The 16613-nt window shown below is 37.6% G+C and overlaps 1 protein-coding gene across 1 annotated transcript in view; it reads right to left on the bottom strand.

Moving 5' to 3' along the window:
• The window catches only part of EML5 (echinoderm microtubule associated protein like 5), a 133789-nt gene that overhangs the window by 7205 nt on the left and 109971 nt on the right, over positions 1–16613 (bottom strand). The window contains exons 32-38 of the mRNA XM_009884597.1: positions 14611–14689; positions 13421–13550; positions 12693–12791; positions 10558–10578; positions 5753–5926; positions 4117–4325; positions 1676–1833 (exon numbers count right to left, since the gene is read on the bottom strand). Of these exons, the coding sequence (XP_009882899.1) occupies positions 1676–1833; positions 4117–4325; positions 5753–5926; positions 10558–10578; positions 12693–12791; positions 13421–13550; positions 14611–14689 (870 nt within the window). The remainder of the gene's footprint in view (positions 1–1675; positions 1834–4116; positions 4326–5752; positions 5927–10557; positions 10579–12692; positions 12792–13420; positions 13551–14610; positions 14690–16613) is intronic.

Genomic DNA, 16613 nt, shown 5'->3' with positions numbered 1-16613 from the left:
AAAACTAAAAAAGTTTCTAAAAAGGAGACAGTGTTTAATGAAACAGTTATAAATCTGGCATTTCCAGTTCAGCTGGGACATGTTTTGTATCTTCAAAGAGAAAAGAATCTCCCCCAACAGAAAATATAATGATCCACAATACTGAGCCGCCAGTGTTACAACTTTAATTACTGAACGAACCCTGAGAAGGAACTCCAGAATGTTTAATCACAATTACTGCTTTTGTACTAGCAATATTCTTTGCTTCCCAATAGCACTATTTTGACATATGATTGGTCATCACACTCAGCAAAAAGCTTTTGTGAAAAGAGGCTGGTGAACTGCAATTAAGATGCCAAAGCAGAGGCAAATATACAATTTTCCTAAATGTAGAATTTGTTTTGTGTACTTTCAATACTCCATTTTCCCACTGGAGATGAATTATTGTTTCTTACTGTTATTCATTCCTATTTTTTTCAGGTCGAATACTAATTATAAAGAGACTCTAAAGCTATGTGGTATATAGAACATTTTCCAAATAAAACCATGGCAATAGTTTTATAAATACTAGAAGAAAATATTTCAGGCACAGGAATAAGTAAGTTTTCAGCTAGGTTTGAATATCAACCAGGATCTTTAAGGACTATTTAAGGAAAAGGTGGTAAATGGCCTGTGTCCTGCAAAATGGGGCACTATCATGCCATCAGATGGACTGTATTAGAGCTGAAGAACTTTTTTTTCTTTTATGATTAGCAAAGTGCTACAAAAAACCCTAAAATTCTTGAAAAGATATTTTGCTTACAATCCCAGAAACAAATGGTGTTGCTGTACCTTAGATGTGAGAGAATACAGCTTGCCTCTGCCATCACAACTAATCAGATCCTTCCTTCAAAAGAAGCTGTGCCTTACCTTATGCTATTATAATATTTATCATTCATTTTTTTTAATCACAATTGTGCAAATTACTTGGATTAACAACGTCAGTTCAACTTCAGAAAAAGAACTAACCCACCAAGGACTAGGGAACTTTTTAATGCTTAAAGCTATATTTCAAACTAAATTTTTTTTCCTGCTCACAAAAATAATACTGTTGTGATAAATGCCACTGAACCATTTAGTGACAAGGTGATTGCAAGGTGACTTTTGATTATAACAGTCCAGCCCTTTTCTGCTTAAGGAGGGAGAATTGTATCATCTCTTTGATAACTGTGTACTTGGAGAAACATTACCTGACTGATGTAATGCAGTATAATTGATGATGCATTATAAATGATAATCCATTCACACCATTTATTTTACATTTGCCTATTATTATTTTTAACCAAAGCAATGTAAAGTCATCATAAAATGTCTGAAGAACTTGCACACGCGCCTTAGAAAGACTGTTACCTAGGAGTTGTACAGCATCTAGATTCTGATTCATCCCCCTTGACTTCAGGTACTTCAGCAAGGCACCCAGGTCAGGATCCTAACCTTTCTTTTACAATCAATGAAAAAAAAATAGGTACTCGAAGCTCATATGGGCTTACCTGCACTTTAGAGGTGGTTGCTACTTTTTTTGCATACCACCTATTCAGGGATCCAAAAGTGACTACTCTTCTAGCTTTGATGTCTCAACTGCCTAGTGTTAGATGGCATGAATCCAAACCACTTTTAAAGAATACATGTGCATTCAGAAAAAAGAAAAAAGACTCACGGCCTTTCTTTGCCTCCTGTAACGATCAAACCATCTCTTAATGTGGTATACATTGTGAAAACAGGTCCATTGTGAGCTTTGGCCACAATTCGTATCAACACATGATCTTTCCAAACACAAACATCTCCACTGATAGTACCTGTAAATGTCAAGTTATTCTGAAAAGGGGAAAAATATACTCATCATCTGATTCTGAGTAAGGCAGGAATTAAAACATTCAGAAATAAAGATCGTCACTATTTGCATTTAGGCTAGATTGCTTTTATTTGCTGCTGTAGAGCAAATGGTGGAAGGGGTAATAAGAACCTGTAGGGACAAAACCATGAGCTCGCTCTTGAAGTCTGAAACATGCTTTCTTGTAGCTAATAGGCTCTGCACTGCAAGAACAAATGCATTGACTTAAGCTTCAGCCATAGGGTTATCTACGTTTTCAGTCTACCAGGTGTGCAAATTGTGGTAAAAAAGTAGAAATCCATGAACAGCTTTGACATTTCACACAAACAGGCAGTTTGTACCCCCTTGCTATGTACATTATGCTTGCAGTCATTTTTGTTGTTAGGTGAAGTTACTCATTGGATTATAGTAACCATTATTTTATGAAGAAAACAGTTTAACTTAACTCAGAACTAAAAGCTGCCTGTTCTTTACTTCTGCTTCCTGTTTTTGAAAGTTAATAAAAATAAATTTAATTACCTCTAAAATTTAAGGGCAATTTATTACAATACACTTAAAACCAACAGGAACTGGTTATTGAACAAAACTGTTTTAGTAACTGACATGAACAATCCTTAAACTCAGTCTCACGTGTAGTATTTTAGGGTACCAGTACACATGTATAGATATGGCAAGAACAGGTTCCTTGCCTACAGGAGAGCTGGGAAAGGACTTTTTACTAGGGCATGTAGCGACAGGACAAGGGGGAATGACTTTAAACTGGAAGAGGGCAGGTTTAGATTGAACATTAGGAAGAAGTTTTTCACTGTAAGGGTGGTAAGGCACTGGCCCAGGTTGCCCAGAGAGGTTGTTGAGGCCCCATCCCTGGAGGGGTTCAAGGCCATGCTGGACGTGGCCTTGGGCAACCCGGTCTAGTGGGAGGTGTCCCTGCCCCATGGCAGGGGGCTTGGAACTCGATGATCTTCAAGGTCCTTTCCAACCTAAACCATTCTGTGATTCTATGATTTTATGATTGACTCAGGTGGGTCGATGTTCTACATTGTTTTTTTAAGGGGGGGGGTGTGTGGGTGCACCAATAAACGAGTAAATAAAAGAGGACTGGAAATGAATTTGGGAACAGATCCTCTGCCATTCTCACAGCATAACTGTTGGGTCGTTTCCAACTCCTGTTTAGGAGCACCTGAACTAGCTCCTTCTGAGACAAAATAAAGAAAGAAAAGCACTCCCACAACCGATCCCTACAGGAAGTACGGAGAACACACCAGTTTTGGCTTTATTCAGCGTGCACAGCTTTTTACAAAACCCCTGCAAGCTTTGCATCCTCAAACAACCTCACACCATACTCCAGGACATTCAGCATACAGCCTGATTTTCACGCTAAGAATCTGTCCCTCCATAAGAACGTTCACAAAGGTTTCCCAAACCCAAGACTAATGCCTGGGCTGTGCATCTCTAACAGTTATCATTTGGAAGATATCTTGTTGCTTTGTAGGACTCGGAGGTACCTGAGAGTGAGAGAGGCACCACTGAAAATGAGAGTCTCATGAAAAATGGAACCACAGGCCAGCTACAGTTAACAGTTTCAAATATCAAAATAAATAGTATAAATTCAGTCTGGACCCATCAGGCAGACTGGCAAGCAGGACAGTAACGCACACAATAAAAGAGGCACCACTTCACAGAGGAAATCTATGGCTATCTGCACAGCTGAAGAGGTGACCGCTGCTCATACAGAGCAACTCCTGAAATGGCAAAGCTGTGGAACTTAGCAACAAGGCCTGCATCTGTCAAAAAAGCCCCAAAGCAAGACAAAATCCTACTGCGGTCACCTAATAGTCATAGATGATAATGAACGCTCCAGGACAATGCTGCTCTCAGATCACCCGTGAGTAGTAATGCATACAGATTATAATGCAATCACCCCTAGGTGGGCATAAAATGAGCCTTATTTCTACTTTTGGCTCCTGCAGTCCAGAGTCAGCTTCGTTTTACCTGGATTAAATACCAAGCAGTGTATTATCAGTCCAAAGCACCTGTTTGCTTTTTTGAAAACATACAAATCCATAATCTTTTCTCTTTTCTGTTCTAAAGAAAGCTGGTATTAGTTCTAACTAGCAAGCAAGTATTAGAAACGCTAAACTGAGTTTAATAAAACAACTGACATACTCATTAGCAGATTAGAAAAGTCTCATTGAACTGAATAAAGGCAGAAGAGTCCAAAAATTTTTGGTTGTATACATTTTAAAATAGTTTGTTAAGCTACGTACCGCTCCAAAAGCTACAGATAGCATCGTCTGCATTCGGGCATCTTCTATGGAGCTCAGCAGCCCTTTTTTACTGAGAAGAGCTCTTCCAGCCAGTGTCCAGAACCTCACGTGTTTTACTCCCACAGAAACAAACTGGGTGTCTGAATCTGGTCTGAATTCTGCTACAAATATACGCTGGTTATGACCAGCTCGGCTGGCAATTTTGGCACCTGGCAGAGAGAAAATGGACACTTTGAATTTGCTGAGAAAGATACATTTATGGTTAAAAAAAATATGAAAATTATGGAGAATGGTGAGTCATCCAAGACCATACAGGTCAGGAAGAGAAGCACAATTTGCTCCTACAATAAAACTAAATTAAGATGCATATACAAAAAAATCATTTAATAAGACCCAGTAGCAAAGTGTAGCACCTAATGAAAATGCCATCTACTTATAGTTTTCCATTTCCTCAGGACTATAAAAGAGTTAGGAACTGAGATCCAAGACAGTTTCCGTCTCTTAAATTCATACAACTCCCCTGAAAATCCCAAACTCTGGACAAATTACAAGTGACTAACGAACGTCTTCTCTGCAACTTTTGTCCAAAGTTAGAAAACTTTCTTCTTTCTGCAGAAAATGAAGAAACTGACTTTGTTACATATGGTCTTAGATTCAAAGGTAATGCCTTTCCCATCTCCTCAGAGGTGTTACGCTCAGACTTTTTGACCCATAAGAAGATTCCTCATCTGGATCCTTATCTGCCAGGTTGAATCTGTACCAACTCCGAGGAATGAACACAGGCACGTTCTGACTGAAATGGCAGTGAACTGCTGCACAGGCTTTTGCCACACATCCTTCATACTACCTAAGATTGTATAAATACACATTTGATATTGCGTCCAGCTCCACAGGATCTAGCAGATAAGCTGTGAAGGATCACTTTTTATTAACTTGACAGCTGATCTTTAAACTTCTGAGACATACTAGTTGATCAATGGAAATCTCCAATGAGAGAGGAAATAACTCCCTAAGACCGGAGAATCAGTTTCATAATCAGGGCATGGCTTTGCCAGACAAAGGAGAGGAGGAAAGGAGCTGACCAATTGTTTTAGCCTAAATCCTGAACTCAGATCAAAGCCAATCCGAAAAGATGTAGTATAGCTTAAGACACCAATTACATAGCTGCATAGAGGAGCTGTACTGGTATCGCACTTGTGCAATTTGCAGTTTTGGGGGGATAATTTTAGAAGTACAACCACCTCGTCAGTAATCAGATGTCAGAGAAGAATAAAAACAGAGGTGACTATAAAATTTCTTCTGGGAGCAAAAAAGATTTTATAAAGAGTTTTTACCAAGCCGCAAAGACATGGCTGAAATAAAAAAGAATGAAGACTACAATTTTCTTTAATTATTCTAACTGGAAATCAGTGAACTATCTTGATCTTTAAACAACAGTTTCAAAGGAGATATATTTAGCAGTTACTAGAATGGGTAAGTACACTTGTTTTACCTTTTCTTGTACTGTGCTTCGTGCACAGCATTTATTGTAATAATTTTCAATCTGCTGATATTTTTACATTACAATTGCTCTTGACTCAAGCCAACATACCTCTAACAATATAAACACATCCTACAAAAACAATCACTTTCCTACCTTCCTGCCACTTCCAAATGGTAATGGTGTGTTCAGGATCGAGCCCTACAGAGAGCAGCAGTTTGCCAGTGGCACTGAAACTGACTGAGCAAACGCCCTTTGAATGGTAGCACCGCAGTACCGAGAGTGTCTGTTTGTTCATTGCATCCCACACGTGAATAGAAGGAGCTGTAGCTACACAAATACAAAAACATGTCATTAGTATATGTTTTGAAAATGGCTAATGATTGGCTTATTGAAGAAGTTAATATTTTTTAATAAGACAAATAAAATTGTTCTGGTCAGACAAAAAAAAAAAAAAAGAAACAAAAGAAAGGAGATTTTGGCCTCCCTTTGGAAACCAATTTACGACAAACAGGATCATTAGTAGGACTAAGAAGTTGGCCTCTACACTACTGGAGATGAAGACTTTGCTTAACCTGTTACTAAACTTCTGAAGCACAACAGAAGCTCTGAAAGCAAGCAGCCTTGACCTGTTTTTTTTTCCTAGTAAAACTTAGCTCAGCATACTAACTCAGAAACCTTCATAAATATTGAGTAGAACATCAGGAATGTAATTTCTACATGGGGCTTTTGGACAACTGATAGCTGTAGAGAAATTAGTTTACCGTGCAAGACCAAAATCTCCTTTTCTACAAAATGGCCATCTGTCTGAAATGCATGCTCTCTTAGGAGAATGTCAGCTGAATTATCAGCTTGCTTACTCAAGTAGAAGAACTAGGATATTTAATTTAGTTTCCATTGTTTAGACTGCAAGCTCTTTGCAATAAGAACCGTGTTTCCACGCTTCTAATGTACATGATGATTTCTATTATGATGACAGCTAGGTTTTTTCCAAATGCAATGCCTTCTCCAAAGATCTGGCAATCCATGTATAGTTAGCAATCTCTGAATAGCATCTAGGGAGTTTTCAGGACAGTAAGATTCTCTGTGAAACTTCTTTACATCTGATCTCTAGTAAATCTGACTGCAGAGTCTGGAAGTTACTGGCTATTGTCATAGACCCAGATTCACGTAAACTATATTCTATTTCACTCCATGCTTTGTGTTTCTAATCAGCCTAACCTAGTCCCTCAAAGGCACACATATGATGGGAAACAGTAGGCACCAGGGACCTAGATAAAATTTGAGCCACACAAAATCAGGAAGGGACCTTCAAGATCATCCAGTTCCAACCCCACCGCCTTGGGCAGAGACACCTCCCACTAGACCAGGTTGCTCAAAGCCCCATCCAAGTTGGCCTTGAACACTTCCAGGGATGAGGCCTCCACAATTTATCTGGGCAATCTGTTCCAATGCCTCACCACCTTCAGAGTGAAAAATTTCTTCCTAATTTTTGCTCTAAATCTACCCTCTTTCAGTTTGAAGCCATTACCCCTTGTCCTATCACTATATGACCTTGTAAAAAGTCCCTCTCCAGCCTTCTTGTAGGCGCCCTTCAGATACTGGAAGGCTGCTATAAGGTCTCTCCAGAGCCTTCTCTTCTCCAGGCTGAACAACCTCAACTCTCTCAGCCTGTCCTCATAGGAGAGGTGCTCCAGCCCTCTGATCATCTTTGTGCCCCTTCTCTGGACCTGCTCCCGCAGCCCATGTCCTTCTTATGTTGGGGGCCGCAGAGCTGGATGCAATACTCCGGGTGGGGTCTCACTAGACCAAAGTAGAGGGGCAGAATCACCTTCCTCCACGTAACAGTCATGCTGCTTTTGCATGCAGCCCAGGATACGGTTGGCTTTCTGGGCTGCAAGCACACATTGTTGAGCTTCTCATCAATCAACACCCCCAAGTCCTTCTCCTCAGGGCTGCTCTCAATCCATTCTCTGCCCAGCCTGTATTTGTGCATGGCATTGCCCCGACCCACATGCAGGACCCTGCACTTGGCCTTGTTGAACTTCATGAAGTTGGCACAGGTCCACTTCTCAAGAATGTCCAGGTCCCACTGGATGGCATCCCTCCCCTCCAGGATTGTCCACGGACTGCCCCAACTTCTCAAATATGATGGATAGTGGCTTGGCAACTTCATACGCCAGTTCCCTCAGGACCCACGGATGAATCTTGCCAGGTCCCATAGGCTTGTGCACCTTCAGGTTCCTCAGACAGTCTCAAAGCTGGTCTTCTACACTGGGCGGGACCTGATACACCCAGTCCCTGCCTTTGATTTCTGTCACTTGGGCAGTGTGACTAGAGCCCTTGCTGGTGAAGATGGAAGCAAAAAAGTCCTTAAGTACCTCAAGCCTTCTCCATATCCTGGGTGACCGGGTCTCCCCTTTCCTTCTGGAGAGGGCCCACATTTTCCCTAGTCTTCCTTTTGTCACTGATATACCTATAGAAGGCTTTCTTGTTGCCCCTGATGCCCCTGGCCAGATTTGCCTCTATCTGGGCTTTAGCTTTTCTAACCTGATCCCTGGCTGCTCAGACAATATCTCTGTATATCTGTCATCTACCTGTCCTTGTTTCCACCCTCTGTAGGCTTCCTTTTTCTGTTTGAGGTTGTCCAGGAGCTCCTTGTTCATCCACGCATGCCTCCTGGCATTTTTGTCTGACTTCCTCTTTGTCAGTATGCATTGCTCCTGAGCTTGGAGGATGTGGCCCTTGAATATTAGCCAGCCTTCTTGGGCCCCTCTTCCTTCTGGGTCTTTACCCCACTGTACTCCAGTAAGCAGATCCCTGAAGAGGCTAAAGTCCACTCTCCTAAAGTCCAGGCTAGCGAGCTTACAATGTGCCCTCCTCACTGCCCTAAGGATCTCAAACTCCTCCATCTCATGATCACTGCAGCAAAGGCTGCCCTTGAGTGTGACATTCCCCACAAGCCCCTCTTTGTTGGTGAGAACAACGTCCAGCATGGCACCTCTCCTTGTTGGTTCCTCTACCGCTTGGAGAAGGAAGTTATCGTTGCCATGAAACTAAGTTTTTGAGTACAATTCCACAGCTGTTCCAAAACAGTCTTTAGAAAAATCTTCCTAATTTCTCTGCAATTGGAATTTCCTCTCATGGCACCAACATGCTGTTATCATCATCTTTTGAGAGGTACTACAGCATAGTATAGACAGGCCATCAAAACGGAAAGGGTAGGGGTTGGCAACAATCAGCACGTCTCAAATTTTTCAGTGAACTCCTTGCTGTCCTTATGAAAAGTTGAGGGAAGAGAAAGCTTTATTATGGCTCTGAACTGTTTTTTCCTCTTCAGCACTCCCCTTGGTAAAACTCTGCATTTCCCTTGACCTGTGCACCTCCCCTATAACCTTGGCCAAAATTTTTCTTTTGGGTGGCAGACAGAAACTTTCACCTATATTTCACAAATAATAACAACTGACAGAATCTTTCAGAGCGAGATTTGCAGGACAGAGAACGTGAAGTCTTGAGTCCTCCTATTTGATGGTGTTCTTCAGAAAGTGTCTGTCCTGACATTGCATCCTGCTTCTTGAGTTGTCCAGCTGCTCAACATCTGCTCTCACATGAGAGATTTTCTAAGGTGTCATCTACTTCTGGGAGAAGTTAGATAAAGCTACCATGGGCTGGCTGGACAAAAAATATCTTCAGTAAGATGGAGCAATTCTATACCAAGTCATTATGAAACTTAATTTGCCATTCCAGCCTATTACAAACATTACTGCTTCAAGGACCCCTGCATCACTGTAGACAACAGAAAATGAAAAGCAAAAGTTTTCGGTAAGAAAGGTGCCAAATAGCCATTGATAAATTTTAAGTGAAACTACGCAACTTTCTAATGAAGGCAGGCAGTAGCTTGGATTCCAGACTAATGGTTCCAGAAAGAAGAAAAAAGTAACAGTCAGGCAGTGACAACAGAACTTAGTAATATACGCCAGCTCAAACTAAAGTTGCAGTAGGAAGAAGGCCAGTGAGAGAGGGAAAGTCTCCAGGCATTATATGCAGGACTAGAGATGTTCTTTCATATGAACAACCATATCATCACTGCTTCTTTTATACAGTTTAAAAGTGTGGGAAAAGGTACCTATATTCTTCCTCCCATCCTTAGAGCAAGCAAAATTTGGCATATTTAAAAGAAGTCAACACACATTAAAAATGCCATTATACATTTGTTCTTCACAGAACAAGCTTTAGATCCACATGAAGATTATTATACTTTCTAGGTTCACATGAACACACATTTATGCATCTCTGAAGATGTGTCACAAGACAATTATGGCTGCTCAACAATGAACTCACTCACACATGATGGTGATGAATTTTTAAGATTACAGTGGGAAAAAACAACATATTAATAAAAAATAGCTCAGTGATGACTGTCAAACTGTCAAAGACCCAAAATGATACAGAAAAAATTAAACCGACATCATAACAAGCATTTTGGATCAGTGGTAATAACTGCATGACAATCATACATAAATGTGAAAGGTGATTGGTTTTTTCACTCAGTCACCTAGGCCTCCTCAATGGAATTTACTTTAGAAATGCGTATTTAAAACTATACTCAATTGAGTGTCTAAAACAAATGTTAATTGTCAGCCCCAACACGTCTGTAAAACCTGCAAGCATACATAGGAATGCTACAGTAGCAATATGTATTAGAACTCACTAATAACTGGGCAGCAAGAAGGGAGTATGTTGCAACAAAAGTAGTTTTTAAGTGTGTTCTAACATTTTAATTGTTTCTATATTAACAATTTGCTAAACTTGTTTATATTCAGTGCTGACAGTAATAATGACTTACAGGGGGTTTTAATAAACTAAAAATGAATTCACGGCAGTTATTGCTCTATAAAGCTGTAGACAGCTACTAGATAGGCTAACTACACCTAAAGATGTTAAAATTTTATTTCCCTTACCTGACATATCTGCTGAGTCTCCTGTAATGGAAAAGCAGCAGAAAAATAATTAGACCACAAATAAAATAAGCGCTAAAGAAAATATATGCCACATTGAGTGTAATTTCCTAACACACACATTGATGCAATCTCTTTGCACTGCAGCAGTTCCAATACTGCTTTTAGTGTTAAAGAAGAACAATTAGTGATAAAAGGTGGTCATATCAGAAATAAAAATTTATAAAATGAATATATTTTGATTTCCATTTTGAGTTACAACACAAAAATCTAGTTTTGGTGGATCTAGTTTTGGTCTCTCTCCGCCAAACTGAATAAAAACCATACTTTACATGTCACTGATACTTGAATAAATTAAGTGAAAAAAAACCCTGCTGATTACTGTTCTGCTAAGAAGTAATGTTTGAGTCCGATCTGGACAAGTGGCAAATACACCCGATGTTCTTCTGTAGAAGCATTAACAAATAAGGATTATAAAGGTTCAGGTACTGGGAAGTATTATCAAGACTCTGCATAACAGCATTACAGTTTAAAAATACCTGAAATAATGTTTTTGTAAATCTTTTGAAGTTTTAAATCATGATGGTGAAGTTATGTTTGTGCCAGTCATCAGTAGGAAAAGTAGCAGCAGTTAAGTATATTCTTTATGGAGTATGTGCTCCTTAACATCTGTTCAGAAGCTAAAAATAGGTATCGTTCGAACATATTTTGCTTCCAGCTCATATTTCAGATTTAATTATCTCCTTAAAAATATGTTTTGTAGTTTAATTTTTAAGTGTCATCTGTTATTGATTTGTATGTCTTGATCCACATCACAAAACTGTTAAATAGTTAAAATTGTTCTACTGCTAGTTGATGTAGAAATGATTATGAAACAAAAAAGCATTAAGGGTCCTGTGTTTCTTCTTGGGGAAGACGAACACTGAAGAAAATCCAAGGAAAGAACAAATTTTCACATTATGCCTACACTCTTCCCCTATATTCTATCACATGGAAAGCCAAACAGGGCCAGATTAAGAAATACGCTGAAAAAGCAAATTCCTAAAGATAATAAAAGGTCTGTAGTTCCTGCAAGTGTTCTTTGCAATCAAACTATAGGCAAAAGTCTGCTGATATTTTTTTCTATTTAAATAATTTCCATTCTTCAAATTGATGTGAGGCAAGAAACTCACCAAGAAATGAAGCTATTTTAGCTAAGCAGTTATAACTATCAATGAGCCAATTTTAATGAGACATGCACCTAAAAATCCAAAAGGCAGAGGGAAGCAAGTAAGAAACTCTGACAAACTGACCATATTTAGATATAATACCTAAAACAAACCTATAAGGGAAAAAAAAGCACTATTCTGGCTAAAATAAACTAAGGGGGGGTTGTATTCTACGCACTAAGGAAAACAGTGTGGTTTTGAATCTGCTGAGAAACAACTGAAGGTATGAAAACTGCAGTTGGGTTGTAGGACTACAAAAATGACACTACTCTGCAAAATTTCGAAACAGCAGTATTAGTTCAGCTATGCGGATGCAAAGTGGGTTTTTTCTTTTTCTTTTTTTTAAACCTGGTTAGTTCATAGATCAATTTTAATGTTACTATGAAACATTATATATTTTCCCTCTAAATCTAAATTTATCTGTATTTTGGGAAACACCATTAGGGTTTTTTTTCTGCCTAGAATATTACAACTATGCATTATCAAAACATCAAGTAGGTATTATAAATCTGCCTGATGAGCTAAAACCTACATAAAGTGACATCTATTTTAAGAATTCAGGGTTTAGTCCACGTAGAAATGAAGGATAGCTCAACTAAGCTTCTTTGGAAAGGCTATGACTCTTCGGAAGGCCTAACAGAAACTGATAGTTAAATAAAATCAGACTAATTTCACGGGGCTTAACATTTCTAAAAAAATATTTTTGCTAACACTCCAAACAAAAGATAAGCTTAATCTTAATGCCTCAATGTTTTTTGATCAACTTGATTAAATTACACTCAAAGAAACATATAAAGAGGACAGGTAACTGAGTAACACTCATACAAACGGAGATAGCATAATCAAATATTTCTGTGATTTATCATGAACTCACAAGGCCCTAATTGCATGCTCTAATGTTAATTTCTTTTTACAAAAATACAAACATACCTACTTGGCCAGTTGCCACTATGTTGGTAAACTTGGGGTGCTGATTTACAGTGAGGCACAAAATATCATCATTGTGTTCTTGGTAAAAAGACTGAGAGCCTAAAAAAAATTTTCCAACTTTAATTAAAACAGTTATACACATGTAGACGTGATTAATGTTTGAAAAATTTATAATATTTGTTAAAAAACAGTGTTATGGTGATGTTGCCATTTGGAGCTTAAAACCAGGAAACAGAAACTCCTAATTTTAACACAGCGCTTAGTAACACCGAACTATTCCCTCAAGTTTTCTACATCAAGTTGCTTAAACATCACAGAAACAAATAGCATTGTGTTACTCTTTTCAAGGTCTAAATTATCTAAACTTAATTGGTTATTGGGAATGAATGCATGTGCTACCGAGGTCTGAAAAGTAAACCAAATAAAAAATAATTAACTTAGTCTTAGAAAAAAAATTAAACAACTATAATGACCCCATTGTTCAGCTGTTTTAGTTTCTGTGGTCATTTTAATAAGCAACTTTCAGAAAGCTAATACTAAAATAATCAAATCCTTACTTCTTTCAGAATTCAGTCACCAGAAACATTTCAATGTATTTAGTTTGCTCATGCAGCTATTGTGAATCATCTCTACAGACTGAATTTTCAGCAACAAATAATAATTACTTCATAAACTGCAACTCCACATGTGTGAAGAAACATTTTTTCCTCAAGTGGGTTTTTTCTTACCTGTTGCCACATTATACAAGATCCCAATAGACGCAGTATGATATATTACATCAGCACCATCATTCAAGTAGTGCACATTGTTTCTACAGTCCTTGCCGCGGTACCCAAATACAAGCTCCAAAATTAGGTCCTAAAAAAGATATTTACATCTATTAGATACATAGAATCTTAAAGTAATTATGAACTTCACAAACTTTTCCAGGATTTTATTTTTCAAATACATCCTTATGCAGTAAAGGAGTTTACCAATGTCTCAAACCAACAGAACCTGCGATCCTGCCTTCCCTGACAGCTCACATTGCTGCTCACTCTTGTCGTACGTGGTCATGTCATCCTATCATCTCTGTTTGGTGAAGGCTGTAGAATATTTGTATGTGCACACACACGTATCATACACATGCACATAAATAAATAAATTACAGTAAGCCAAGAAAAACATAGCTCTTTTGATAAGAAGATACTAAGAAATAAAGAATGACAAACATTGGTCCACACTTTAATTCCAGCTGGCAGTTAAGAAAGCTAAATTACAGCCTAAAACTTCTAGAACACTGAGGGCAAAAGGCTATTTATTATGCTACACCAAACATTTTGTTTCATATCACAGAAAATATTTCAGTTGATATGAAGAACTGCATTTTTCAAGGTTATATGAAATTTCCACTTCAGATTAATCAAAAGTGAGTATATTCATTTGCACGGGCCATGCGATAAAAAAACCACAGGTGCCCAAGCTAAAGTCATCATTAATAGATTTTTAAAAATTATTTTATCTTTAAAACTATTGACAATGATGAATTTTAAACAAAGTTTTGAAATAAATTTAAAAAAAAAATTGCAGTAAAAGATGCTTACTTTTATTAGTGACAATACATCCATTAACAATTCAGTTATCTGAACAGGACAGAGTGCTTTCAACACACTGCATTTAAAAGGTTTTATTGTTACTACGAATTAAGTTGTGCTCCATTTTGTTTGCAAGAAAAAGTAATATCAGGCTTTTCTGGATTTAGAAAAAAAAAAATTCTCTCCCACTGTTTTGGCGTTTTACTTGCTATTGAATAGTTCCATCTTTGATAAACTTAAAATGAATCAATCTTTTAGTGTGTCCACAAATGTGTCAGTTTCTGGGAAAAACAAATCCTAAAAGAGGAAGAAGAGGAGATCAGAGAGATCAATGTTTTTCTTACCTCTATAGGTCTCTTTTTTTTCCCAACATTATTTGTCTGAAGTTTCTCCGGCTGTGGCAATGCCCTACTAACTGGTGGTCTGAAATAAAGAACTGTGAATAAGAGAAGGCTGTCCGTCACCCATTCCATACTAACACAGTACCTTCCAACCTGCTACTGCATATGGAAAACTTACAGCCCTATCCTGCTTAACTGATACTTGCATTCACCTTTAAAAGAAATACCTTTGTCCAAGGGGGGGTAAAAAAATCACCTTTGTTTAACATGCTAGGTTTTCCGACAATTCTTCAACAATCCATTACGTTACTGCAAAAGCTTGTTTTACAATGAATGACCGCTGATATAATACTCTTAGCTTTTTCATGCTATATTCTTAAAGGTGCTTCCATCTTCTCTGTAGCAATTTGTATTGGATAAACTTTAAAGGCTTACCTGATTCATTTAAATACTTGAGATAATCATTCCTGTTCCCACATGCTTTCAGTAGGCCCTAACTTTTCCTATTTTCGTAATAGTTCGTAAAGAACTCCACATACACCTGCCCATTCACTCTTACATCAACAGAAACAAGTTATTGATCAATGGTTAGTTGGAAGTAAACCATCATCATGCAAATGCATGAATATCAGCCATAATTTATGTTCCACTGTTCTGAATAGCCCAGATTTAATTAAGAAATCTCAGCTAGATATGTTTGATAACAAATCTTTCAGATTAACATATGTAACATATCTTTCAGATTCAGTTCAACTGTTCATACACAAGGAAATACACAAACAAGTAAGTTTTATTTATTGAAATTAGGCAATAATTTCTAGTAATTTGCAGTAGCATTGGTTATTGATTCTACATATACAGCACAAGTGGCCATAAAAAGAAACCTGTAAGTTTGACCCTTAAGAGGAACAATTCATTTAAAAATAAATTCTACATATAGATTCAATAAAATCCAGATGAGTTAATCCAGCAGGCAGTGTGACAAACTAATATCACACAAAGCAACAGGTCAGCTCTCCTTCACATTCCCTTTTTATTTCTTTATTTTGATTTCCCTTTTAATTCCATCTCTGCTCTTGATGCAAAATAATCACCACGTCTTTTCTAAGAGCAATAGACTATGGTTTGTTTGTACACTGTATATTTCGAACTATATTCGAAAAGTATTTTTTTAGTTATTAAAATAAAATACCATTTTCTGAGCTTTATTCTGCCATTTTCCCTGCCTAATTTTAGTACAATTTATAGATTGATGTCATATCACCCATCAAAATATTTGTATATTATAATGCAAATTATACTGCAACTATAAAATGTCTTCTGAGATACTTCCTCTCTGCTTAGAAGTCTGTAAACTACCTACAGAAAAAAAATTACAGAAGAAAAACAGACGATGAAAAATTCCTGTCTTGTAAAGAAGTCTGTCGGATGCCTGGATAACTCAAACATGATCAAGTTTATTAAAACTTGCTATTGTGTTAGATAGGGCCAGAGGGAGGTACTTGAAATATTTAATTTAGCATCATAAGTCTAGATTTTATGACATGTAAAATCTTTACAACAGAAAATCCAAATCCAGATCTAAAGTATTGCTACTTTACATTGGATAGTTAACACAATGAGTCTTTTCACAGGAAGGGAATATGGGCTGTACTAAAAAAATTCTTATCAGAGCAACATATGAAATAATAATTTAAAGTAAAAAAAAAAAATCAAGGCTTGAAGGAAAATAAGGCTCACATTTCATATTCATTCATAAATAAGTGCAAATTAAACCAGAGAACACTAATTGAAGTACGGAGAAAGACTTTTATAACTTCACAAAGAATGGTAGTCTAACACTCTTGGAAAACTGACTTCTAATAAATTGGCAGTAAAGGCAAAAACTGGGGACATCTACCATATGTAGTAATGTGGGTCAGAAAAGGAGTCCAATGTGGACATGCACTAAAAGTCTCCTCGCTCGGAGAAAATATTAAAAGATAGCAGCATTTAAATACACTCTT

Source organism: Charadrius vociferus, unplaced genomic scaffold (genome assembly GCF_000708025.1).
Source record: "Charadrius vociferus isolate BGI_N301 unplaced genomic scaffold, ASM70802v2 scaffold300, whole genome shotgun sequence".
NCBI lineage: Eukaryota > Metazoa > Chordata > Aves > Charadriiformes > Charadriidae > Charadrius > Charadrius vociferus.
Note: the sequence above shows the minus strand (reverse complement) of the source record. Positions and strands in the feature narration are given on the sequence as shown.